Source organism: Podarcis tiliguerta, assembly GCF_965153285.1.
Source record: "Podarcis tiliguerta genome assembly, chromosome: Z".
Taxonomy (NCBI): domain Eukaryota; kingdom Metazoa; phylum Chordata; class Lepidosauria; order Squamata; family Lacertidae; genus Podarcis; species Podarcis tiliguerta.
Genome location: NC_139553.1, coordinates 46,568,477 through 46,596,050, shown reverse-complemented (window position 1 = coordinate 46,596,050; position 27,574 = coordinate 46,568,477). Strand labels below are relative to the sequence as shown.

The following is a 27,574-nucleotide window of genomic DNA, read 5'->3' as shown; positions in this document are numbered from 1 at the left end:
TTTGCCTAACACTTTCTAGACACGGGTCTATGCTTTGAAGTGCTGCATCTGAGCATTCCCCCCCCATTACTTTCCCCAGGAAAAACCCCCATTTAACACTGAATCAGAATAAACAACAATTCAGATTTTCCACAGATTTGTTGTTTGCTCTGATTCAGTGGTAAAGAGCAGGTTCACCGGGGCAAAGCACTGGGGCGAAAAAACACAAAAAACCAAAATCCCGGTGCTCAGAAACATTTGTATTTTAAAGTGGAACGCTGGGTGAGCCCTTAATATATCACATCAGAGGCAGGCTAAGCAGCAGCAAGGAGGGGGAGAGATAGCCTGAAGAATATCCTAACAGCCTCAGCAAGAAGCTAAGAAGTGGATGGGACATATTCAAATGCACTGAAAGCTAAGGGGGAAAACAAAAGAGATATTTATTGATCCAACACATTAAAAGAGACAGCACATCTAAATGTTTTGTTTGATTTATCTGAATTTCCCTAAAGAAGGGCCATTAGGGTTGAAACAAGTTGGATTATTAAATCCCTCCTTTGACAACCCCATTCCAATTCACTCCCACTTCAAGTTCCTTTTTGGGGTTCCTATTTTGTTGCATCATTACATCCTCCAAGGACTACTGATTGTGGTGACTAAACGTCCATGAAAAGTCCAATTCTGAATTTTGCAGGCTCTGCACAAATATACCTCCCCTGCCAGGGAGAGGAGCATGATGCAGCTTCTGCATTAACTAAACAGAAATTCTGCACATGACCACAACTTGCACGGCTTACTCTGCTTTCTAGATCAGCAGAGAAGGGCCGGGACAGATGGGATGGGGAGGATACAGACCAAGGACCAGAGGAAGCAGGTGGGGGAAAGCAGCAATTCTGAAGGGCACTGAAATGCAGAGTGTACCTGGGAGAAATTAGATTCAGTTCACATTTAAAGGCAAACCTTACAAATTTGTACTTTTGGGGGGAAAATATGCATCCTGAAACACAGGCATCCACTTTCCCAAATTTTGCAGCACAGTTCTCTAGCCAAGTAAGGTGCACCCAAAAATGCATACACTGGGGCAAGGCGTGCATAAAAATGCATATATTAGTGATGATAATGTACAAAAATGCATTGTGTCAGGGGAAACCGCTATACAAAAAAAAGTGTACATTAGGCAAAACTACATGCAGTTTTTTTGGAAAAATGCTTACTAAAATGTGTTAATAATTTCCTTTTAAAAATGTTTCTAAACTGATGTGGAATGCGGAGAACTGAACTCAAGATTGGAAAAATGAGAATGAGAGAAACTAAAATGCCCATCCCTAATCTCACTCACCAAAACCAGAGAAAAAGCTGGGAATTTTATGTCCCAAAGGCAACAGATTTCTGTGGCCAGCAAACAGAATATTCTAGAATTTCCAGGTGGAATTTGTCAGGAATGCCCAGTCCCGTTTTTATTTTCTTTTAACACATGCATAACGCAGATTCTTGACACACTGTGGTCACTCCATATCTAGGAGTGATATGGGAGGACACACCCAGGAATGCTAAGTTCTCCATGCCTTGGAGCTGTGAGACAGGATTTGTGCAATGAGCTGTGCCCTAGCCACGGGGAAGGGGGGACTAGCCTAGTTTGTGCCCCGAGTGCAGCCTGTGTGGGTGTGGGTGTAGGCAAATGTGTCTTGGGTGTGTGTGCCGAAGTGGGTGTTTGACCTGGGTGAAATAAAGCCTAATTTCACCTTGGGCAATGAGCCCCACACCACTGTTGGCAAGAAAGAGAAACTTCCTCCCCTTCACAGGACATTGTAGGACCCTGTGGACAAGGCACAAACCGCACAAGAAAAGAAGCAGACTTACAGAGAGGGCAGGCTCCAGGGTTTCTGTGTTCACAATAATGGGCGAGGGGCTGGCCTGAAAGAGAGACAAAAAGAAAAAGCCACGGTTGTTCATTTAAATTCCCATGATAAGAAGACAGGAAGCGCTGCCTTATACTGAGCCCGGCTGCAGGTCCATCTAGCCCACGGTTGTCTGCACCGGCAGGCAGCAGCTCTCCAGAGTTTCAGGAAGGGTTCTCTCCCAGCCATACCAGGAATTGCCAGGGACTGAATATGAGAACTTTTGAAGGCAGGTGATCCACCACTAAGCTACATCCCTTCAACCAAATCGACCCAGCCCCCCCCTTTCCAAGAATGGCTTCCTGCAACCACTCAATCTGCCCCCACCAGAAAAGCCACATTCCCATCTACAGTTCTCCCCAGGAAGCAAATTCCCCCAGCTTCTCTATTGGGCAACAGCAGGAAATCAATCCACCTTTTTTCCCCAGTCCAGCAATTACCCTGCCTCTTAGGAACCAACCGAAAACTTTCCGGATATGCAGTGGCCTAGTGTGGGGGGTGCAGGGGGGGGCGGCTGCACCGGGTGCAACATCTGGGGGGGGGGGGCGCTCGCACTCGCAGCTCTCTGCCCCTACCTGGCTCACTCACTCACTCTCACTGCAATGCTGGCTGTGCAAATCCGATCCAAGCCGCCGGGTCGCCGCCCACTGTGGAGGGGGGGGTGCCAGGCATGCGGTGCGGTGCGGAGAGAGAGCGAGGGACTATCTGGGGGAGGGACAGTGCAGCGGGGCGGCGCAAATTACTTGCCTTGCCCCGGGTGCTGACAACCCACGCAACGCCACTGCGGATATGAATTCTAAGGAAGCACCTTACCCCAGGTTCTACAACTCCTATCATCCCCAACCAGCTTGGCCATTTTGGACTACCACACCCATCAGTCATGCTGGCTGGGGATGATGGGAATTGTAGTCCAAAAAGCTGGAGGGCACCAGGTTGAGGAAGGAAAGTTTACTCTGACTGCTAGTTCTCCAGCCCCAGGCAGTGATTCTCATTGGACCTGCTACCAAAGGTCCTTGTAACCCAGAGCAGGGCTGCAAACATGCCCCCCGTTCTATGGAACAGCGTTCCTGCATTTCCCAGAAACAACTGAATATATTTTTGCTCCAACAAAAGAAAAGATCTCTGCTCTGTGTTGTTTTTTAACTGCTTTTTATGCTGCTTTTTACTGCATGTTGTACATTGTCTTGAGACATGGGGTGTGAAAGGCAATCAATTATTGCATCAATTGTAATAATGATAACTGCAACAAGCACTGCTGGTGCAGGTAGCTGGATATAACACCTTTCACATGCAATGTATGTGCTGAGTCAATTTACCCTCCTCCCCTTCTAAAGCAAATGTAAGGTATTTCCTGGAAAAGAGACAGAGAGAGAGAGAGAGAGAGAGAGAGAGGGAGAGAGAGAGAGAGAATTGAATCCTGTACTGTAGGGTAATGTTTTTGCAACAACAACAAAATTTAAAAAATGATTTGGCATTTATTTCTGAATTTCTAGCCCTGCTTTCCAGTCATTCCAAGCAACTGTATTAAAAAAAACAAAAAAACAGCTCAAAGAGCAATTTAAAAGCACATTTAAACATGCATTATTGAAATACTAAATGTATATAATAAATAGGACACGAGCCAGTTTTTACTAGTAACTCAAAAACGAAAAGAAAATTTCCAGCTCTCCACACCTGGTGGATCAAAAAGCTGGCAAATATTAAAACACGTTCATGGTCTTCTTAAAACCACAGGCAGCTGAGTACAATGCAAGTCTGACCTCCGCCCGCCCGCCAAAAACCCCCTTAGGATTGTAAACCCCTGTTCACAAAATCCCTGCCCCAACCCAGGGCTACATCTCTCTTGTGATTAAGCAATTGGGAGCTGTTCAGCACAAGAACCTGCTGAAGGTAAGAGGAGGGAGGCTTGCTCAGTGGTTAAGAGCATACACTTTGCAAGCAGAAGATTAAGCCTCCAGGACCAGCTGGGAAGTGATGAAGAAGACCTTTCTCTAACTGTGAGAGCCACTGCCTGTCAAAGCCATTATTATTATTATTATTATTATTATTATTATTATTATTATTATTATTATCAACCTGCCTTTCACCTTAAAGTGGATGGGTTACAATAATTACATGTTACACATTATTAAAAATACTTCACAATATTAAAATATTGTAGAAACACCTTACAACCACAGAGAAAGGTAGGTCCTAAAGATATACCGTATTTTTTGCACCATAACACTCACTTTTTTTCCTCCTAGAAAGTAAGGGGAAATGTCTGTGCGTGTTATGGAGCGAATGCCTACGGACGGCGGGGGGATCTGCTGGAGTCGTGAGCAGAGGATCCATGGTTCCCCTTCCTTCCCTCCTCCGTGGCTCGCTTTGAAACAGCAAAGCGGGAGAAGAGCCGCTGAGTGGGGAGGAGAGAGCCTGCTTCTTTAAAGGAGCAAAGCGGGAGAGGAGAGGAGCCGCTTACATGAGTGTAAGCGGCTCCTGTCCGGTTGGTTCCTTTAAAGCAAGCAGGCTCTCTGTCCCTCTCTCCTCCCCACTCAGCTCACTACATAGCAGCAAAGTTTTTCAGCTCGCGAAGCTGGGGATGAGCGGGGAGGAGTAAGAAAAGCAGAGCCTGCTTGCTTTAAAGGAGCAAAGTGGGAGAGGAGAGGAGCCTTCTCCCCTTATACCCCTCTTCTTCATTATTAGCAGCATCTTCTCCACCCACCCCAGGCGTGCTCCTTCTCCCCTTATACCCCTCTTCTTCATTATTAGCAGCATCCTTCTCCACCCACCCCACACGTGCTCCTTGTCCCTTGAGTGCTTTTCCTTCCCTCCCCACTTAAAACGTGGTTACAAAGCACGGATCCACATGGATCCTCAGGATTTTTGCACTGGGTCACCCCAAATTCACCATCAGATCACATAGCATGTTCATGGCTACATCTTGCACCCAAAAAATCACGCACCCACTGTTGCCTGGGGCCGCAGTGGTGCAAAAACGTGGTTACAAAGCATGGATCCACATCGACAATTAAAACTGATGGAATACGCAGAGATGGCGAAACTTACCAGAAGAATAAGAGATCAAGATGAGAGACTTTTTTTTAGCAGAATGGTGGGAAATTGTTGAATATATGAAGACAAATGGTAAACAATTTTAGAACGTTAGCAGGATTGACATAAACACGAGCAGTAAGAAATAACGTAAATTTGTAAATAGGTTTGAATTGGTTATGCAGTAAGATTACGATATAAAGTAAGGGATTGCAGGGGGGAGTCGAAGAAAACGCAGGTTGCATTTGTTTCGATTTAATTTTTGTTGTTGAAATGTTGTAAAATGGAAAAATGGAAAAATATTTTTGAAAAGGAACAATTAAGAGAGACGCCTCTACTTGCATTAGTACCTAATAGGGTATTAAGGAAGGAGATGTGGTTTCTATTGTCTGCACCTTGAATTGGGCTCCATATAAAGCAGCTTTGTGGGGTACCAAGAGCATCCCCGAGAACAAAATAAGCTGCCCCTGATTTTGGCATGATCGACATTGCCAAAAGCCGGGGCAATGGAGTTTTAACATGCAGAGAAGGGGAGTGGGTGGAATAGGCCCAAGGCACCTCCAGAGAACACAGCCAGGATGTGCTCATGCCTGCTGGGTGTGTGTGAGAGTAACATGGCCACTGCCATTCAGATGGCAAGAGGCTGGCTGATGAATGCTGCCCTGGATTCTTCCAGCTATCGGAAGAGATTTTGCCTGCCCAAGGGGGAACAGGTTGGTCCCCGAGGACTGAGCCGCGTGCTGCTGAAAGGCCTTGTCACATCCCTTCCATCCAGGCCACTGCCTCCCATTCTTGTTGCTCATTCAATCTCCCTGAGATGCTCAAGGCAGCACTCAGGACCCTGAAGAGCTCCCCATCCCAGCCTGGTTTCCAGCCGAATGGGCAGATTGTCCCTGGTGCGGCTGTGAAGAAGTTGCAGACTAGGGAAAGCTTCTAGGGGATTCTTGAGCTCACATAAAAAATGGGGAGGAATGCTTCAGGGGGCAACGGGCCATGAGAGAAGGGGCAAGAAAAACACAATAGGGGAAGGATAAGCAGAGGAATCAGGAAGGGGAAGCAACAAGCAATGTGGCCAAGCCACCCGCCCCCAGCATCTCTGAACAGTTGGCCTGTGTTGGGCTGGTGAATTGGAAGCTGGCCACTGAGAGACCATTAAGCATATAGGGGGACACTGGTCTGATGGCACAGAGGGAGGACCTTAGGTTATTTCTTTAATTGACACATTGCATAACCACTTTTCTTTCTCAAAGAAACTTCAAGGACCATTGCTTTGCGGCGCAACCCTTGCTTGGAATGCAGAAGGTCCCAGGTTCAATCCCCACCATTTCCAGATTTAAGATGACAATGGCAATAATATCAGTTGCAGATGGACAAATAAGCTGACCAGCCATAAGGTAGCTTCCTATGTTTCCCAGGTGGCAAATGTAAAAAAGGAAAGAAAAAAAACAGGAACAGAAAGAAACATGGAACCAGATATAACAAGAGGAGAAGTGGGTATCCAGCATTAAAACTAGAGTTAGGATAAGACCAGATTTTTAAAAGGTCCAGATGCCTTAAAAAGCATCAGAGTACATGCAAGGCAGGTCTCCCTGGGAGAGCTTTCCAAAGATATGATGCCATAACCAAAAAGGCTCTGTCGAGTCACAACCCACCCACCTAAATTATTTATTTACTATATTTGTATCCTGACGTTCCTTCAAGGAGCTCAAGGGTGGTGTGTACAGCTGCACCCCTACCCTCAACTCCAATTTATCCTTACAACATCCCTAAGATGTTGGTTAGGTAATTGCTATTGCCATGGTTTATTTCATGTATGAATTGAAGCAACTTAAAACACTTTCAAAACACATTAAAGCCGTATGTAAAGCAATTGCATACATTCTTGGAGGACACAGATTATTTAGAGCCATTCCAATCTGGGTTCAGAACCAAGTCCACCTTGGTCGCCTTGATGGATGACCTTTGCGGAGAGTGGGACATGGGAGTGTGACCTTGTTCCTGCTTCTTGATCTCTCGTCGGCATTTGATACCATCAACCATGGTATTCTCCTGGACCTGTTCCAGGGAATGAGAACTTGGGGGCACCGTACTACAGCGATTCCAATCATAGAGTGTTGGGAGAGTGCCTTTCTGCCCCCTGGTGGCTATGCTATGGGGTGCCACAGGAGGCTATCTTAACTCCAGTGCTATTTAATATCTGTTGTGAGCTTGGGGGAAATGCAGACGGCACTCAGCTCTATTTCTCCATAACAACTGAATCAGGATGGGCCATGCAGCCTGGATACAATGGGGAAATGGATGAAGAAAAACAAGCTGAGCTTGGATCCTGGCAAGGTGGAGGCACTGTGGGATGAGTAGCTCCTCTGTCTGAGAAACTGATCAATTATCCACCCTGGATGAGGTTGCTCTGCCCCTGAGAAAACAGGCTCGTAGTTTGGGGCACTTCTGGATCCAGCTCAGTCACTGGGGGCTCAGGTAGCATCAATGGCTAGTACAGTCATATCTCGGGTTAAAGACGCAAATGTGGGTCGCATTCTGCTCAGGATGCGAATGGGGCTCCGGAACGGGTCCCGTTTGCATCCAGAGGTACCACAGTACTGCCTTTTACCAACTACAGCGGGTTTGGCAGCCACGAACATACCTACAACAGAATAGCCTTGCCACAATACTTCATGCATTAGTTACCTCAAGACTAGATTACTGCAATGCATTCTACATGGAGCTTTCCTCATGCTTGATCCAGAAGCTGGAGTTAGTGCAGAATGCTGCAGCATGATTGCTGACAGAAGTCAGGCCTTGTCACCTGTACTCAGGGATCTGCACTGGTTGCCGTTTTGCTACTGGGCCAAGTTCAAGGTGTTATTGTTAGTATTTTAAGTCCTTAACATCTTGGGACCAGTTTACCTACAAGATCGCCTTGACTCACACATACCCACTCAATGGTTTCAGACAGCGGAGTTGCCACTACCTTCAAGTGCTACATAAAGCCCATTCTGCATTTGCAGGAACTTAGTTGTTTGGTGTGGCAGCACCTGCACATTGGAACTCCCGCCCTCTTGAGACCAAGCAGGTGCCTTCACTGTATTCTTTCCTTCTTCCTGGGGAAAACCAAGTTTAGTCAAGCCTACCCAGAAAAGCTGGTGTGAATTTTAATCTGTTTTAGTATTTTAAACTTGTATGTTTCAAGGTTGTTGTTGTTTCGTTTGCATATAATTTTTATGAAGCAAATGCATACGTACGTACATAAAATCAGTTCAATAGCGCATCTAAAAACCATTATACTCCCACCCCCACCCTCCCAACAGAGTTAAAAGAGCGACCCGTATAAAAACAATTTCAAATCCAAGACAGATACTAATTGAGGTAACTGCCACAATAGCAAGCAACACTTGGAAGACTTGTTGAAAGGGGGACATCTTAAACAGACTTTGAAAAGGCCATGGAGGCAGTTCCAAAATGTGGATGAAGTTACATGAAAAGCCCAATTCATATACTGCAAGGAATGGATCTCCTGATAAGCTGGTATCTGCAGGACACCATCTCCTGCAGAGCACAGTGATAAAGGTATGAGACAATTTTTTGGGTTGTCAAACAATGAATGGTGCAAGGTCACCTGTGAGCTTCATGGTTCATGGAGGGGATTGGAACCCAGGCCACCCTGGTCCAAGTCCAACACTCTGACCACTGCCTCACACTGGCTCCCTTCAGAAGGTGGGGAGAGGGGAGATATATATAAGAAAGGTGACAGACCAAAGGCTGAGGGTCTGTTTATATATCAGTAAGATGCACCAGACTGGTTCTCTGCTGTCACTTGACGTCCAAAGCCAGGAGGCTGAAACAGAAACACGGTTCCAGCTCCAGTTGCACAAAGAAGAGTTGTGTCACACCAACAGCAGACTGGGGGAGTTGAGCAAAGGTATGAGGGGGAGCCAATGAATGATCAAAGGTGAATCTGGCAGGACAGCAGCAGAGGGCAGAAGTTCTCGGAGAAAATGCATCTCTCCACAATAGTGGAACAAGCAGAAGCTTCATGCTGAGAAGCAATTGTAGCCCTGACTGCCAAATGCTGGCAGCCAGGAAGAGAAGAAGGCCATCACCTCCTTACCCTGCTGGGGAGTTTCCAGAGGCATCTGGCTGCAGGACACTGGACAGATGGACGCTGGCCTGATCCAGCAAGTCTGCTCTTTAAGATCCTGTCACGGTTCCACACTGTTTTCTTCTGTGTGTGTGTGTGTGTGTGTGTGTGTGCAGGGAGAAAAGTAAAGGCAGCAGCTCTACTATCCTAAGCTTGCTTACTTGGAAGCACATCTCTCTGGGATTCACTAGGGTTTACTGGATTAGGCTAGAAAGTGGTCATGGATATCCTTATTGTAATAGGAAAAGATGGCTGGGTCTGTATCAAGGCCAGTTTTAACAAAAGGGGATGGAGCCATGAAAACATGGATCTGCAAATGACACTGAACCTGGGAAATGGGGGGAGGGTGGGGAACACTATCTAAACAAAAGAATAGGATTAAGGTTTTGGAATGACCCTTCGCAGCCTGGGGCACTTGAGGGAAAGCAGCATAGGGGGCAGGTACCTAAGACCCAGGGGCAAAATGCAGCCCCTCATATCTCTTTATCTGGTCTTGGAACTCTCTTCAGACCACACCCTTCACAGGTCCTGGTTTGCACCCAGAGCATTTTCCCTTGGCTAGAATGTGGCCTCCATCTCTGATATTGCTTTGAGATGCAAGACTAATGCACAAAGGTGAAATAAGCATTCATTGCTCCTCCCACTTTTGATTCTGGCCCTCACTACTACAGACAAATGGCCCTCAGAAGATTGACAAGGAGGAAATGCAGCCCTTGGGATGAAAAATGTCCCCCCACCCCTGATGTAGCACATATAATAGAATCATAGAATTGTAGAGTTGGAAGGGACCATAAGGATCATCTAGTTCAACCCCCTGCAATACAGACCCTGCAAGTGTCCCTATTTTCCAGGGACAGTCCTGGATCTACAGAAGCTGTCCCAGTTTCTGATTTGATCCCAGAATGTCCCGCTTTTCCTTAGATGTTGGAGGGCATGGAATTATCGGACCCCAAAGCCATCTGAAAGCAGCCCTGTATAAGGAAGTTTTTTAATGTTTTCTTATGTTTTTAAATATGTTGGAAGCTGCCCAGAGTGGCTGGGACAACCCAGTGAGATGGGTGGGGTATAAATATTATTGTTGTTGTTATGGAATAGGGCATCCTTATTTTCATCAAAAAAATATTGGAGGGTATCGCAATGCAGGAATCTTTTGCCCAATGTGGGGCTTAAACCCACAACCCTGAGATTAAGAGCCTCATGCTTGACCAACTAAACCATCCCAGCTAGGAACCATACAGCTCCCTGAGAATGCTGCCAAGTGTACAAAATGGTACAGCAAAGGTAGAGCTCCTGGTGAGCTCCAGATGTTGCTGGATTCCAAACTCCCATCAGCCCCCAGCCCTCACCCCTCACCGCCAATGATCAGGGGTGATGGGAGTTGTAGTCCAATGACTGGAGGACCACAGGTTCCCCACTCCTGCAATACAGTGCTGAGAAGCAATTGTAGCCCTGACTGCCAAATGCTGGCAGCCATGGGTGGAGATTTACATGTTGGGGGGGGGGGAATACCCACAGAAGATACAATTAACTGAGGAAGATTCTTACCATGCCTGAGAAGCATGTGATGATTTCATAAGTAGAAATACAGCCCTACTGGTAGCATTTAAAAGCAAACCTCATGAAGTGAGTCATGAACGGGAAGCCATTGCGGTGTGTCATTTTGCTCAGGGTTGTATGCCGCCTTGGGTATTTTACAGAGGGGTGGAGTACAAATGCCAAACCAAACAACTAAAATTTGTCATAAGAGAGACTCAGGTTCGAACTCCCACTTGGCCACAAAGCTACTGCATGATCTTGGGCCAGTCACACACTGTCAGATTACCCTACCTAACAGGGTTGTTGTAAGAATAAAATGGGGGCAGAGGAGAAACCAGAAATACCACAGGTGGAGAGCCAGTTGCCCTCCATATATTGCTGGACTCCAGATGTGCACACATGATACATTTAACACACATTTTCACAAAGAATCCTGGGAACTGTAGTTTACCCTTCACAGAGCTACAATTCCCATAACCCTTAACAAATTACAGTTTTCCAGGGTGGGTGGGTGGGTGCGCGCCTAAAATGCATGGTGTGTTTGCTGCCTAAAACTCCCATCATTCTTGACCAGTGGCCATGCTGGCTGGGCAATGATGGAAGAGTTGGCCCCACACCCCAGTACATACAGTCCTGAGTTTGTTGGAAGAAGAGTGGGATAAACATGAAAATGAAAAAAAATGGGCATTAGCGCAAGCAAGATTCAAGAAGATGCACGGCAGACTAATTGCTGGTTAGGGTGCTGAGGGTGGAGGGCACTGTGTTTTTACCAGGATATAGAGATACCGAAGAAGATTCTGAGAATGGAAATAATACTGGGAACACATGACCTCCAAAAGCACTAAAAGGAATAAAATGTATTATGCTGTGCTCTATGGCAGCTTTCAAAAACCATGCATGGAGGAAAAAGAACTACAGAGCCTCAGCAGAAAAATAAAAGAGAAAGCCAGGGTCAACTCCAAAGGGATATGTCAAATAACCAGCTGGTCTCTCAGGGTTTCCTAGAATGCTCCATTTACTGCTCTCACCCACGCCAAAGTGCCTAATTGTGCCACTTGGAGACCAAGGCATGTTTCTGGGAAAGCAAACGCAGGAAGGAAGGTCAAGGAACACTCTGCCTGTGACCAATGCCTATTCTGGGTTCAGAAACATTTACCTAGTTCAAAATTCCAACATCAAAACAACCATCAAAACAATAAAGAAGTAGCTATAATGGCAGACACTCTCAGCGAAAAGCATTTTACCCAGAAAAACAGGACTATTGACCAGTAATTGTAGCAAAGATTGCAGAACAGCCTACACAAATACATTATTTATCAGACTTCATCAAGACAGCACTTGTTGGGGGCTATGGGAGCTGCAGCCAAAAAGATCAGAGGGCAACAGATTGGCAAAGGCTGAGTTAACTAATGAGTTTGCACTGAGAAACACATGGTAAAGGTACCTGCCTAATATCAACAGGCAGGGAGTTCCAGAGAGAAGGATCAATCTTTGCTAGTGCAGAACAAACGTTGTGTGACACTTATATAGTGAGGTCTGTGGATGGACATAGTTTTGGAAATTGAAGATCTGGGTTCAGTCCTGCCCCTGACACAATCAACTTCCCTTAGGTTACCAACTGTCACAAGAGAGTGCTGGTCAGTAATCACACAGTTCAAAGATGGAGATAGCTCTTTATTAGCAAAAACATGATCTCCACATACTTAGTTAATGAGCAGAGCAGCTCATTCCTGGTGATCTTCCTCTAGGAAAATCAGTTGCTGAGACTGAAAGTCCCTGCTTCCTAAATCCTTCCCAGCTGTCTAAATCCTCTCCTCTTCAGGGCTTTCCCTAAGCAATCAGAAATGGCACCTGTGTGCGTGAAGCCAACCTCTTCCTCCGCTCTTTTCCTGTCTCTTCTGGTTCTGGAAAACAAGATGGAGCTCATCATCGCAGGAGGGGGAGACACCTGTGTCTCTTCACCAGCTTAACTCATCTCTGCTTCTTGGTCCCCCTCCTCTTCAGCCTCCACTTCTGCCTCTGTTTCTGGACTTCTCTCTGGCACAGACTCTCCCTGCTCACTAAACCCTGTAGCCTCTTCAGCTTCCAACACCTCCTCTTCCCTCTCTTCTTCCTCTTACCACTTATTGTCTTCCCACCGCCACTCCCTGGGCTCTGAGCCTTCTTGCCTTTGTTGTTCCCCAGCTGGTTCCTCCCACTATTCCTCTGCATCCAACCAGTCCATAACACCAACTCAAATAACAGTCTCAATTCCCCCCTCAGCTGTTAAAAATCAACAATTTGCTATTGCTCTGCCTCTTGTGGATCTGGTGAATATTACAATTGCAACATAAACTTTTCTAGAACACACCACAAGTGTGATTTAAAAATAAATAAATTAAAAAACCCATATCTTTTCAAAGCCCCAACCCTGTCCAGGTATTCTGAAGCCTGTTTCTTGAGGTTTTGAAGAGCTGTCAATGAGAAGAGATCTGCCAGACCAAATGAACACTGTCCAGCAGGTGCCAACGGGAAGCTCACAAGCAGGACCGGAGTGCAGCAAAGTTCTTCCCAGATGTGATTCCTAGCAACTGGTGTTCACAGGCATAATGCCTCTGACAGTGGTGGCAGAAATAGCCAGTATGTTTAGTACCTGTGATAGCCTCCTCCTTCACCTGCATGAATTTGTCTAATTCTCTTTTAAAGCTACCCAAACTGCTGGCCATCACTACCTCCTGCAAGAAGCTCTCTGCGGCTATGGCCCACAGAGAGGAAGAGGAACCTGGGTGATATGAGCCGTAGCAACACTGCCAGTGGGTTTTTGACAGTCCATGGAAGGGACTTGCCTCATTCCAAGGTGTGTTTGTTTCTAGAGCGTTGGATCCAGAGATGGCCCAAGACGTTTGTCTGAAGCAAAAGGCAAGATGCAGTCCTGCCCAAGAGTTCTGAAACAATTAATGTTGGAATGCTCTGGCCTGAAGTAATAAAAGCCGATCTTCAACTGACAGAGACTTTATTGACATCTGAGATATATATATATATAGAGAGAGAGAGATATAAATATATATATCGACCAGTTCTAGAAAAGCGAAAAGTGTGGGATAAAGCAGACATAAAACAACAAAACTATGTACAATAGCTTTACTGAAATAATAGACCCTGTCAGTGCTATTTTCTAGAAAAATAGATGCCGGAGCTCACCATGATCTTTTCCCTTGTTCTCTTAGAATGGCAATGCCGCCTACCCGAGAGGTGCTGGAGCTGAGCTCCGGTGAGTTCCAGCTGGAAAAGAAGAAGTCCTGGACCCTCTTTATCCAATTCTGGCATAATAAGTGTCTCCTTATAATTAATTAAGCTCAGTTTAATTCTCTACAAAATGTATTGTTCTGACCTGTTCTATCCCCTTCTCACCATTTATTTATTTTTTAATTATGTATGGCTAATTAGTATTTGGTTTTCTTTTATTATTCTATCAATGCTAACCTTAAAATCAATTTTGTGTGTGTGTGTGTGACAACTACGGCACCCTGTCTCATCAGTGGCGTAGTGTGGGTTGTCAGCACCCTGGGCAAGGCAAGTAATTTGCGCCCTCTAACCCGTGGATTTGCGCCCCCTAACCTGTGGATTTGCGCCCCCTAACCCTAACCCCCAGATGTTGCGCCCGGTGCGGCCTGCACCCCCTGCACCCCCCACGCTACGCCACTGTGTCTCATTCCACATACAGGATGCTTGCAGTTGAGCCTTTGTTCAGCAATGGTGATGATGGGGCAGCATCCTCCACTGTACCTGAAAGCAGCGTGTAAGCTTTGGGGAGGGGGTCTAGGTGCAAACAGCTCTGTCCCCAAGCACCTTGTGCCACTCCCCAACATCTGCTGCTTGAGGCAGTTGCTTAATGGCTCTTTCAGGAGAGGGCAGCCGGAAGATAGCATCCCATTAGGAAATCAATTTTGGAGGCTTCCGGTCTGCTTCGCGGAGGAAATGGCAACACCTGGGGCTTCGTCCGAGTAAGATATGGCCAACACATAGAGATTTGTTAGTAGAAGAAGAGAAAGGTTTGAAATTAAAAAGTTATGAAAACTTGAAAGATACTTTACAAAGTTGCTTGCATCACAGACAAATTAATGAGCAGTTTTAAGAAGATAACAAAAGAGGGTTTAGTTATACTATTTCAAACTTCCGAAAGGAAATTGTGGAGGGAAACACCAAGTTATTGAAGAAAGCATATAATATTTTGCTATATGGAGAGACTTTAGATGAGATGATAAAATTGGCACAAATAAAATGAGCTCAGGATGTTGGGCATAATACACAGTTGGAGGAATGGGAAAGATTATGGAAAACAAATTTAAAGTTTACAGATTGTATATTATTAAGAGAAAATTATTTGAAAATGATATATAGATGGTATATCACACCGGAAAAAATTGCAACAATGTACAAAACAGGATCTAAGATATGTTGAAGATGCAAAAAGAAAGATGGTACTTTTTCATGTATGGTGGGAATGCAAGAAGGTTAAAGAATATTGGGAAATGATATATAATGAATTGAAAAAAATGTTTTAAAAAAACTTTGTTCAAAAACCAGACTCTTTCCTGATTGGAATTTTAAATCATGATATAAGACAATGCAGCAAGAATTTTACTAGCACAAGTATGGAAAACAGAGAAAATGCCAACAAAGGAAGAATGGCAAGCCAAGCTTATGGACTACGTGGAACTGGCTAAGCTGACAGAGCGGATACATGAGAGAGACAACATCGATTTCAAAAAGGAGTTGGAACCATTTCTAAACTATATAAAAAGACAGTATAAAGATTTGGACTCATTGGGAGGTTTTGACTAAACTTTCACAACTATATAAGAGGTAAAACCAGCAGGGTGTAGAATTTGTTTAATAAATCAATATGGAAATACAGGGGAAGCCAAAGAGGGGGGAGGAGAGAAATATGGATTTATAAATTGTTCAATTAAGATTTGTGGAAAATTTGTTGTTACAATTTGAAAATTTAATAAAAAATATTTTTTTAAAAAAGGAAATCAATTTTGCACAGTGTCAGAATCAGGTCTTTAGGATGGTGACACATACCTTTTGGAACTCCCTGCTGCTGCATGTTAGACAGGCGCCACCATCTCTTTTGTCTTTTTGGCTAAAGATGCCTCTCTTTCAACAAGCCTTCAAAAATCTTTATCCTAGTTGCCAGCATCTGCTTTGAGTTCAAATTGATTTTACGTCTGTATGTCCTGTTGTTGTTTTAAATTTTTTTTAAATTGCTATTATGCAAGTAATTGCTTTAACTGTTTTTATCGATGACTGTTTTATCTATGTTATTATACTGCAAATCGGTATGAGATCTCTCATGGGAAGTGATTCATGAATGAAATAACAATATGAACTGCATCTGCTTTTTTAGTGTTTTCAACTCTCTCTTTTTGCTACATTTACTGTACATCTTAAGACGGTTGTGTAGAAAGCGATTAATGATTTTATGAGTTCAAAACCGACAGGTACCTTTAAAAGCAAAACAAGATGGAAACAAAACAGAGACCCATGGCAGAGACCCATTCATCCAGGTGGGAAATCCCACTGAAACAAATACATCTTTGGTTGTTTCCTGTTTAAAAGATAAGAGCCTGCTGGATCAGTTTAGTAGTTGTTTTCAGTCTAGCACAGGGGTAGCCAAACTAAGGCCCAGGGGCCGGATGCGGCCCAATAGCCTTCTCAATCTGGCCCGCAGATGGTCCGGGAATCAGCATGTTTTTACATGAGTGGAATGTGAGTTTTTATTTAAAATGCATCTCTGGGTTATTTGTGGGGAATTCGTTCACGCCCCCCCCCCAATATAGTCCGGTTCACCACATGGTCTGACGGACAGTGGACCAGCCCACGACTGAAAAAGGTTGCTGACCCCTGGTCTAGCATCATCTTACAGTAGCCAACCAGATGTCTGTGGGAAGCCCACAAGCTGGACCTGAACACAAGAGCACTCTACTATTCCACAAAACAAGGGCAGACATTATTATTGATGTTCATGAAGATGATGATGGTGATGACTGGGCTGGCCTTGGTCAATTCCCACAGCTAAGGCTGGAACGGGCTAAAGTGAGGATTCAGGGGAGGGGTGTAGTGAGAACTTGCCCATGTAAGAATCTGGGCAAGTTATATTTTATGTGATCTCAGAAATGGAACAGCAGGTGTGTCATGGAGAGAAGAGGTGGAGCTACAGAGCCACACCTGCTGCTGTTAGGCAGGTAGGGACTGTCCGTTCACTCTGTGTGTGCTAGGGGAATAGGCTCTTAGCCCGGCTAGGAAACCTGTATCTCTCCAGAAGTTGCTGGATTTCCACTTTCCTTCCTGACCCTTGGCCATTCTTGCTTATGGGACTTATGGTAGTTCATCTCCAGGAACACGTGGAGAGCTACAGACATTTGCCATCTCTGTCTCAGGTAGAGAAGAGAATGGTTGGAGCAGGGGGTGCAAAGGCTGCAAGAAGCACTTGCACCCCCCCCATACTCCTCCTATGCTCTGCCGACTTAGCACAAGTAACTGTGCAGTGGCACCCTACAGGTAGGAAGTGCCCCATAGATTGCCAATACACCTCTGAGAAGAAGCCTGCAAACAGGGCCTGAGAGCAAGAGCACTCTCCTCTTTTGGGGTTTCGAGCAACTGGTATTCAGAAGCATTTTCTGCCTCCACCCCTGAAAGGAGAACACAGAAGCCCAGGTCGGTGGCCATCCCTTCCCCTTCTCCAAAAGTCATCCAAGCTGGTGACCACCGCTGCCTCTTATGGGGAGCAAAGCAGACGACCTAGACAGCAAGGGGCCCGTGGCCGGGGCACGATCAGGAGTTCGAAGATGACACAACGCGCGCGCTTAAAAGCCTGCGAGGGGGGGCGGCCCAGGGCCGACATTCCTTTGTCACTGCTCAACGAACCACCACCGCTAAAAATAGCTTGCCGGGAGAGGCTGTGGGGGCTTTTCCACCCTCCGTCACGGTGACTGCCAGAACCAACTCATCGTGGCAGACGCCCTGCCTGGCACAAGGCAAGCTGGACAGCACCAGAGAAAGAGGTCTCGCTCCCACTCCGCCCAGGCTGCTGCGGGGCTTCTTGCTCCGCCCCCTGCCCCCTGCCCCCGCGCCGTGCCGCCGCCAAAGCAGCCTGGCGTCCCGCACCGCTCCCTGCCCAACGCGTGGCTTTCGCTCATGCCAGCCGGGAAACTCGGGCTTCCTCCCACCACCTCTCGCCACCTCCAGTCTCTGCTGCTTTCTCCATTCGCCTTCCCGCCCCGCGCTCCCTCCTTCCCACATCCTCCTCTGAGAACTCCCTTCCCTCCTCCGCCTCCGCCTCCCAGAGCCAGGATGAAACTCAATTCCTCTCCCGAATAGAACAGGAGTAGCCATAGCAACCTCCCCCTGCCAACCTCCCCACCTCCAGCGCTTCTCCGTCCCCATAATTTCACATTCTCCCACCCCGCCCACCTCCCCACAGTTACCTTCCTATGGAAATGAGCTCTGCCGCCCTTGGCTGCCCATTGCTGCCCCCCCCCCCACTGGCGCATCCGTCTCTAATACCCCAGGAACCCCCTTGCCACCTCTCCTATCCCCCAATGCCGCCCCCACCCGCCCCAATTTTCTTTTCTTTTTTGAAGTCACATTCCTAACTTCGCCACCCACTCCTTTTGCCTCAGGCAACCTCGGAGGCCGGTCGCTTTCAGGTGTCCTGAGACATCCGCAACCCAAGGCTCTCTTTGCTCTCTTGCCCCTGAAGAACTTCGCAGCTGGAGCACCAGCTAAACAACTGGAACCAGAAGAATGGGGGAGGGGACAGGAGAGCTCTTCTCCACCCCACCCCACCCCACCCACCCACTCCTGGGAAATCAAACTTTATAACCTAGATATTGCCTACACACACACACACACGGAGGGCTGCTGCTCAGTGGCAGAGCATTTGCTCTGCATGCAGAAAATCCCAGGTTAATTTCTTGGCATCCCCAGGTTGGGTTGGGATGTCCCTCCCCCCCCAAAAAAAACCCCCGGAGAGCCACTGCCAATCAAGCATAGACAATAGCTGGTCTAGGAGGACCAAATGTCTGACAGCACAAGGCAGCTTCCCTTTGTTCCTCTCAGATGCCCTGGGCCATAGCTCAGCAGCAGAGCACCTGCTTGGTATGCAGAAGGCCCCAGGTTCAATCCCCTGCCTCTCCAGTCAGAGCTGGGAATATCCCTAGCTTGAAACTTTGGAGGGCTGCTGCCAGTCTAGCATAGAGAATGCTGAGCTGGCTGGGCCGACAGTCTGGCTCTGTATGGGACAGCTTCCTATGTTTCTCCTCTATACATAGATGCAAATTCATAAAAAAACCCAAAATAAATAAATGTGCCTTGTCACAATGGGGGGAACTGCAACCAGGTCTCCTGTTTAGATGCTGGTTGTTGATGGGCATCTTCAAGGCTCCTGGTGTCCCTTCTGGAAATCTTGCCTGTCTGAAACCCTGGAGAGTTGCTGCCAGTCAGTGTAGAAAACACTGGGCTAGGTATGGCTTGATTCAGTTTAAGGCAGTGCCCTATGCTCCATGTCCACAAGTCGAGGTCTGCCCCCTCCAGAGTCTTAAGGATCAGCTACTAGCCAATTCAGCTTTTCCACATTTTGGCTGCCTGTTTTTGATACAAGGGCATGAGACTATTTCATCCACGGTAGAAAAAAATCAGTGTGTGTTACAATTAGCGCAGGCATAGTCTAACTTCCACCATAAGAAGAGCCCCACTAGATTAGACCAATCCAGACCAACATAGTGTCAGAGCACCTGCTTTTCATGCAGAAGGTCCCAGTTTCAATCCCTGGCATTTCCAGGTAGGGCTGAAAAGAAACCCTTGCCTGAAACCCTGGAGAGCCACTGCCAGTCCGTGTAGACAATATGGAGCTAGATGGATCAAGGGTCTGGCTCAGGAGCAGCTTCCTATGCCCCTGTTTAAATCAACCCTTTTTTCAGAACCATGCAGAGTGGAATCTTGCTTTGTTTCTCAGGAGAAGAGTCCCAGCTCAGTGACAGAGCACCTGCTTTGCATGCAGAAGGTCCCAGGTTCAACCTCCAGGTAGAACTGGTGTCAATCATTGTAGACAAAGCTGCCATCGTCATCACCACCATCACCATTATTTACCCACCCTTCACTCCAAATTCCCAGGGCGGGTCACAACAATTTAAAATGCAACATTGAAAATCATTCAAAACAAATTGCAATCACGAGAATAAATTGTGTGAATCATAGAGTTGGAAGGGGCCCCATGGATCATCTAGTCCAATCCACTGCAATGCAGGAATATGCACCCATACGGGGCTCAAACCTGTGACCTTGGCGTTATCAGCACAACGATCTAACCAACTGAGCTAACCGAGATGGGTGACAACGATTTAAAATGCAACATTAAAAATCATTCAGAACAATCACAAGAATAAGATGGAATTCTAAAAATATGCACCTTAGGTGTTAAAGGGCTGAGCAAAAGGGACTTGTCCCTATAGAGGTGCCTAAGGGTGGGAAGCCCACAAGTAGGGCAATAGCTTTCTACTGCTGTTGCTCCCCGGGAAAATGGTGTTCATAAGGTATACTGCTTCTGAGGATGGAGGTACAATATACTGTAGCATCATGAACATATTTGAGTTGTCTCCTTAGGTGGGTAAAAATGTCAGAACTTCTGGGCCAACATCTTCTGGCTGAAAGCAGCATTTCCTCCATGTTGGAGGAGGTGGGAGGCAAAAGCAATTCCATCTCCACCTGGTGCTCTGACACCCCACCTCCTGGGATCCAAGCAGCAGGCAGGGATCCTAACAGTTGTCATTCACTGCCAACCTTCTCTGGTTGCCCCATATTTAGGACCCAATGCACAAACCTATACACACACATTAATGGGTGGGGGCGCGCGAGCTAATTGATATCAAGCACAGGTACCTAATTAAGCCATTACAAATGCCTTGGACTTGCATACATTCCAGGACAAACATAGATGCGCACACACAAGCACCTTTCTTTTGGGTCTGCTTCCCCTTTCTGTCACATCACCTGTGCCCCCCTCCAGGTTGGCTTGCCAACAGTGGCAAAGTGCCTGTCCACTCCCTAGCAGCAGCAACCTGCCCCCCTCCTCCCACAGAGCTGGATGGGGCTGAAAGTGCAGTGGTGACAGCTCTGTGATAAGGCCATGCTCTCTTCCCATTGGAATCACTTCTGTAAATAGCTCAGTGGTAGAGCATCTGCTCTGCATGCAGAATGCCCCCCCCCCCAGGGTTCAATCCTCAGTCTCCAGGTAGTGCTTCTTATGTTCCCAGCCTGAAACCTTGGAGAGTCACTGCCAGTCAGAGTAGACAATCCTGAACTGGATGAACTAATGGTCTAACTCCGCATAAGGCAGCTTTTTACGTAACTTAATTCTGCTTGCAGAACCGGGCATGCCCGACTGCAGAATTTCCCTAAGGATGAGGGAGGGAGGGAATTTTCCTATGGATAGAGAAGGGAGGGCATGTTTAAAAGTAACACTGCAGAATATGAAAGACCTCTTCTTCCCTACCTAGCTGCCCGACCCCACATTACAGGGTTGATAGATGAATAAAGCTTGCTGACATCAACTCCAGTGGGGCACAGGAGCCGCCCGAGAGGTAGGCCTCAGAACCGCCACGCTGCGCTTTCAGAGCTCGCATATGCGAGAGATTTCGCTCACATGCCTCTGCTGCTCCGCTGCAAACTACAGGCCAGAAAATGAGAGCCCTGGGTGATAACCGGGTCGGTGAGGGGAGTTGGTGCTCAGAGGGGTGTTGTCTGAGAGCGGGTGGGAAGGCTGCATAGCTGCAGAGGAGGAGGCGGCGGCGTTTGGGAGCATCGCATACGCTTGACTTTTGAGCGGGGCAGAAAGGAACTTGTGGAGGTTCTGGCTCTGTGTCTGAGGCTCCCAGCAGGCGGAGGGCAAGCACATATCATCATCATCACCACCATCATCATAGCCTGGAAATAGCCTTCTGCCCGCGCATGCACGCTTGCGCGCGCGCGCGCACACACACACACGCTTCTGAGCACGTGTGGCAGAAAGGGGGCAGTGAGGGGCAAAGCTCCACCTTCCCTTTTTGCCTAAGAGGGAGCGACACCCCTTCCCCAAACACGCGCGCACATTCTCTCTCTCTCTCTCTCTCTCTGATGCTTGGCAAGCAATTACAGGTAATACCAACCAGCAGCCGCCCCCGGGCTCTGCTCCCCACTGACTGTCAGCCTGGCGCGGCAGAGGAGGAGAAAGAAGGAGAGAGATGCTTGGCGCTCGCTCCTTCCTTGTCTGAGGCAGCTTAGCAGAGCGCGCTGCCTACACGCACTACACCCCAGTGAGCAATTCTGCTTGCTCCGGTCCAGCACATGCTCAGGCGCAGCGCACATCCTCGCGTCGCGTACTGTGCATGCAGCGTGCACGACCAGGGCCAGCCCTCGCTCTGCCTGATGGATGGCTGGGGGGGGGGGGGGCACGTTTCTTTAGGCAATCAGATCTGGCTCTTTCTTTCTTTCTTTCTTTCTTTCTTTCTTTCTTTCTTTCTTTCTTTCTTTCTTTCTTGGCAGCGTTCTTTGACCAGCACTGCTCGGTTGGACAGCAATATCAGCAGAAGAGCTGTTCTCATTCTCTCTCTATCCCCCCACCCCACCCGCGCGCATCTTATCACTGCCATCTTGGGAGGGATGCTTGCACTTCCTGAAATCCATCTGACAGCCAAACGGGAGAGGGGGAGGCAGAAGGCACCCCCCCCGACACACACACACACCACATTCCCCCAGTGTGGTCCTCCAGGCACTTAGACCTATGGCAATGGGGCACATTGAGGGTACAAACGCAAGGAGAAAACATGGAGAAATGGGATTAGGCAAAGCAGGGGTCTCCGTTGCCAAGGTGGATGCGTGGGTTTGGGATGAAGAATACAGCGGGGGCGGATGGGTCATCGGAGTGCATCTGCCTGGCCCACCTGCTCACCCGCCCTGGCACATTCTGACCCCCGCTCAGAGGCTGGCAGAAGCCAGACGACCTCGAGTGGGAGGTGGTGATGACAGCCGGGAGAACGTGGCAGGCTCAGGAAAGGTGGTGGACAAACCCAGCCTCCATTTTATTGCCTCGCAAAGCATGCGGGCTCCATCCATTTTCTCAGCTGGCTGGGGTGTGCGCGGGGTGGGGGTGGCTGCCGGTGCAGGAGGCAAATAAGGGAGGGGGTGTCTTCCAGGTCCTTGGAGAAGGAGCCGGGAGATGGGAAAGAGGGCAAGAGCCTCAGGTGGGTTATATAAGAAGGAGATAGACATGGAGCACTGGGGCAAAGAGCTGATTGGGTGTGCGGGTGCCCTCCCGGGCACGCTAGTAAGGGTAGCACAAACCCTGGCGACGTGGGTAACCCATGTGCCCAAAAGAAAAGGCCCCTTCCGCCTGGCAGGGATGCCATTCTCCGGACTAGCGCCTTGCCCTGCCTTTTCCTCCTCTTCCGAAGAGTCACCCACCTGTTCATACCAGTCGCGGTTCGAGCAGGTACACTCGGGCCACCAGCCGGGGCTGCCTCCGTTCATCTTGGGGGTCCCACCTCCACCTCCTCCGCAGCTCTTGGCCGGGCCCTGCTTCGGGGGCGCAGGGGGCGCGTTGTCGCAGCGGGAGGTGGGGATGAGCTTGCCCTTGCCGCGGGCTGTGGGGGTGGCGCCCCCTGCCTGCGAGGGCAGGGTCTGCGAGCCGTAGCCCCCATACCCGCCCGCGTACTGCTGCTCCTGCTGCTGCCACTCGCCGTAGCTGGGGGGCTCCATGCGCCGGAGAGCCGCCATCCTCGTCACCTCGTAGCATTCCGGGCACCGGCAGCAGTGGTGGTGCTTGTGCATCTTGGCGTCGCCGTCCAGCCGAGCCTGCCTACGCGCAGCAACCCAGAAACAATGGGGAGGATGGGGGGAGAGCCCCCCACCACCACCGCCTCCCCTCCGCCTCCTCTTCCTCCTCGCGGCGCGGGGGGAGGGCAAGCAGCGAGCGCGCACACCCCGGTTAGTTCCGAAGGCGCAGCGTCGTCAGCGCATCATCGCGGCGGCATCGCCGCATCACCCAGCCCTTCAGCCTCTGCCAAGCCGGAGGAATGAGAAGGAGAGGTTTTACTGAAGCGGCAGCGGCAGCCTCCCCTTGCGTGTCGTCTGCCGCTGCTGCGTGGATCGGTCGCGCAGGCAAAGCAAGCCCCGTTCCTCCCCAGGCGAGGTCAGGCGCCAAGGCAGGCGCTGCTGCGAGGCAGCGGCGGCTTCACCCGGGCCGAAGGATGGCGAGGATGCTGAGGACGGTGCTGATGCTGCGTTCGGTCCCTAGACGGGAAAGGAAGGAGGCGAGCGCATCCCTGGCTCGCCAGCCTCCCCGTTCTGCGCGCCGCAGCCAATGAGAGCACGGGACCGCGGCAGCGCCGAGAATGTTAATGGGGGGGTCCTTAAAGGCACAGAGGCAGCCCGCCGAGGTTTCCCTTAGCTTGACAGTTCTCGCTTCTCCAACCAACCCCCGCACGCGTTTTATCTTCACTACAGCCTTGTGAGGTACCTCAGTCTGAGATAAGGCTACTGCCTCAAGGCCACCCAGCCAGCTCTGCCGCCACTGCTCCGGGGGAGGGAATTTGACTTCTCAGGTCTTCATAGGGAATTCTAACCCCCTGCACCAAGCTGGGTTCCTAAGCATATTAGGACCTCGGGTTCCAAGTGGGTTTACGGGACTGCAATGCAAGGTAGGGATCAGTCAAACCAGAAGCCCAGGGACAGCTCGCTGGGTGAACCTGGACCAGTCTGACCTGCCTTCCAGGGTTGTTGTGGGACAAAATGGAGGAAGGGGACTATTACTTTGCCTTGGGCTCCTTGCAGGAAAGGTGGGGTACATAGAATCACAGCGTTGGATGGGAACCTGAGGATCATTTCTAGTCCAGCCCCCTGCAACGCAGGAATATGCAGCTGTCCCGTACATGGATCGAACCTGTGCCCTTGATGTTATCAGCACCATGCTCTAACATCTATCCAGTGGTCTGATCTATCCAGTGGTCACATATAGAATATTTAATGAAACAAACAAATCTGTGCAGAGAACTAGTCCTGGGACTAAGAGAGGGCACTCCACCCTCCCCCACCCCCTTCAACAGTCTAAAGCTCCCACATCACTAGGCCTGCCCTATTGCATTCTGATCTCCTATGCCAGGACACAGCGTTCATTCCTCCATTCCGACTTGCAAGCCTTAACTACCCTTTTGCCCAGGGTTAGCAACACGGTTCCCTCCAGAGGTTGCATCTATGGGCTTAGCTGCCCCCCCCAAAAAACTAGGCCTGCTAGTAGTCAAAAGGTGGCATTTCTTCACTCAGCACAGACCTCCCTGCATATTCTTCCCCCACCTACCAGATAAACACCACCCATTTTCAGCCCACCTGCTTGCATTTCTTCTCCAATCCTCTTCTCGCTTAGTAGGTGTGAGAGGGAAAGAAGCAAATCACCATTCCATAATGTCGGAAGCTGGACCCACAAAAGCTGAGATCTGCGTGATTAACTTTTAAGACTGTAAGAAGAGCCAGCTGCATCCATGGGCGTAGCCAGGGGGGCAGCTGCCTCTCCTAAATTAAGTAAATAAATACTTAACTAACAGAACAATTGCATAGCAGATAACTTGGTTTTGCCCACCCAGCATATAAAGCTTGCCCCCCTAAAATAAATCCTGGCTACACCCATGGCTGGATCAGACCAATGGCCCATCGAGTCCAACATCCTGTGCTCACAGAGGGAAGCACACAAGCAGGACCTGAGTGCAACAACATTCTCTGCAACAACTGGAATTCAGAAGCATTGCTGCCTCTGAGAGCGCAGGTAGAACCAATTTATCTCATCCTCTTATAAAAACCACCCAAATTGGTGGCCATCACTGCCTCCTGTGGGAGAGAGTTCCATAGTTTAACTATGCACTGAGTGAAGAAGGACTTCCTTTTGTCTATCTTCAAACTTCCAACATTCTACTTCGCTGGATAGCCCCAAGTTATAATAATAATAATAATAATAAAAACAACAACAGATTCCTTATACCCTGTTCACCTGATTGGGTTGCCCCAGACACTCGGGGGAGCTTCCAACAGAATAAACACATAAACACACACACACACACAATGTCAAACATTAAAAACTTCCCAATACCTTCAGATGTCTTCTAAAGGTTACACAGTTATTTATCACCTTGACATTTGACAGGGCCTGGTGAGGGAACCGCCAGAAAACCCTCAAAGGTGGACCTCAGTGTCCGGGCTAAACGATGGGGATGGAGATGCTTTTCTCTATTCCTCCTTCTCGACACCATGCAGAATTTTACACATTTCTATCATGTTGCCTCTCACTTTTGTTTAAACTAAAAAGCCCCAAAACATCTAAGCTAAAGTTCTGCAAGCCCCTGATTTAAGGTGTGATTTATTGATGTTTCTACTTTGCAAACTGGGTGACACTGCATCTCACTAGGTTAGCTGTGCTTGGCCATAAACCTGTTTGGGTTTTGGATAGAATAGCTGTGCTCTTAAGCCATGAAGACTTTGAAAAGGCACCATTTTCGGACATTAGCTAGGACCAACTCCAAGGCTTTTATTCCAACAGCCTCTTCTATTCAGCTCAGGCATAGGCAAACTCGGACCTCCAGATGTTTTGGGACTACAACCCTCATCATCCCTAACTAACAGGACCAGTGGTCAGGAATGATGGGAGTTGTTGTCCCAAAACATCTGGAGGGCCGAGTCTGCCTATGCCTGATCCAGCTCAACCTAGACCCACATTTAGAATATGGAAAGGGTGGTGGGTGGAGGTGGGGTGAACTGGTGGTGTCAGATCAGGAATCTGGGGCACAAGCCCAGGGCCCCAGTCAGCAGAATCAGTTCCCTGTCTGGAGATGCTGGGAACTGAACCTGGGACCTTTTGCATGCAAAACAGATGCTCTACCACAGAGCTAACTTCTTCCCTCTTCTGTAGCAGTTTCCTTTTGTGCATAAGCTACTGCTTCCATATCATGCTTCAAGGGAAAGAGCCACCAGCTTCCATACTGTTGGAGGAGGCGGGGTTTGCTTGACCTTCCCTGCTGGATTGTTGGGCAATACATCACATTCCTAAGGTGCTTGGAAACAGGGGCCAAATCACAAAGGGTGGAAAGAATGAAACCTGGAGAAAGAGGACAGAAAGGAGGTGAGTTGTCTCAGCTCACAATCTTACCCCCAAAGAAGGGTCTGTTACCAGAGATGTACCTAAGGGTAGCCTAGGTTGGCCCCCACCAAGGGTGCAGGCCTGCGGCAGATGTGCAAAATTCATACCTCTCCACTGTGGCTCATAGTGGCTAGGAGCCCCCCCCCTCCATCCACCTGCATGCTCCTCAGGCCATTCTTCCACTGCTCTGGGTGGCCAGGCAAGATGCCCAAGCTCCTTTGGGTGCCTTGGCAGAGCTCCTTCCTTGTCAAGGGCACAAGGGAGGAGGAGGCTGATATAGCACCTCCCCAAGGGTGCAAGGGAGCCTAAGTATGCCTGTTACCTTCCTGTGCTATATCCCAAAACTGACACACATGGCTGCAAGAGAGATGCTTTGAGTAGAAAGCGATACTGTCAAACTTTCTGGGTTTCAACTTAGAGGGAAAGCGAAATACAACTGCAAATCCTCAATGTTCATATAATGCAACAGACACCTCACAGGCTTAGCCAGCTAGAGGCTTCTGATGTGATGGGCTGAGGCTTGAAGGTGCCACCTGTCTTAAGAAGAGAAAGTAAGAAAAGAAAAGCCCTTCTGGATCAGACTAAGGGGGTGGGCACCTAGTCTAACACCCTGTGCTCACAGTGGTCAACCATCTAGATGCCTGTGGGAAGCTAACAAGCAGGAATCTGAGTGCAACAGCAACTCTCCCTCCCTGTGGTTCCCAGCTGCTGGTGCGGAGAGGCAGTCTGCCTCTAACAGTGGGTGTCTCTGGAGGATGTGCTAATCCACCACTCAGAATTTTAGGGAAAATT

General features: G+C 48.5%; 1 protein-coding gene across 1 annotated transcript in view; it reads right to left on the bottom strand.

The window, feature by feature from the left end:
- The window catches only part of DLG3 (discs large MAGUK scaffold protein 3), a 115,829-nt gene that overhangs the window by 56,964 nt on the left and 31,291 nt on the right, over positions 1–27,574 (bottom strand). Inside the window, 1 exon segment of the mRNA XM_083422585.1 lies at positions 1,840–1,893. Coding sequence (XP_083278711.1) covers positions 1,840–1,893 — 54 coding nt within the window.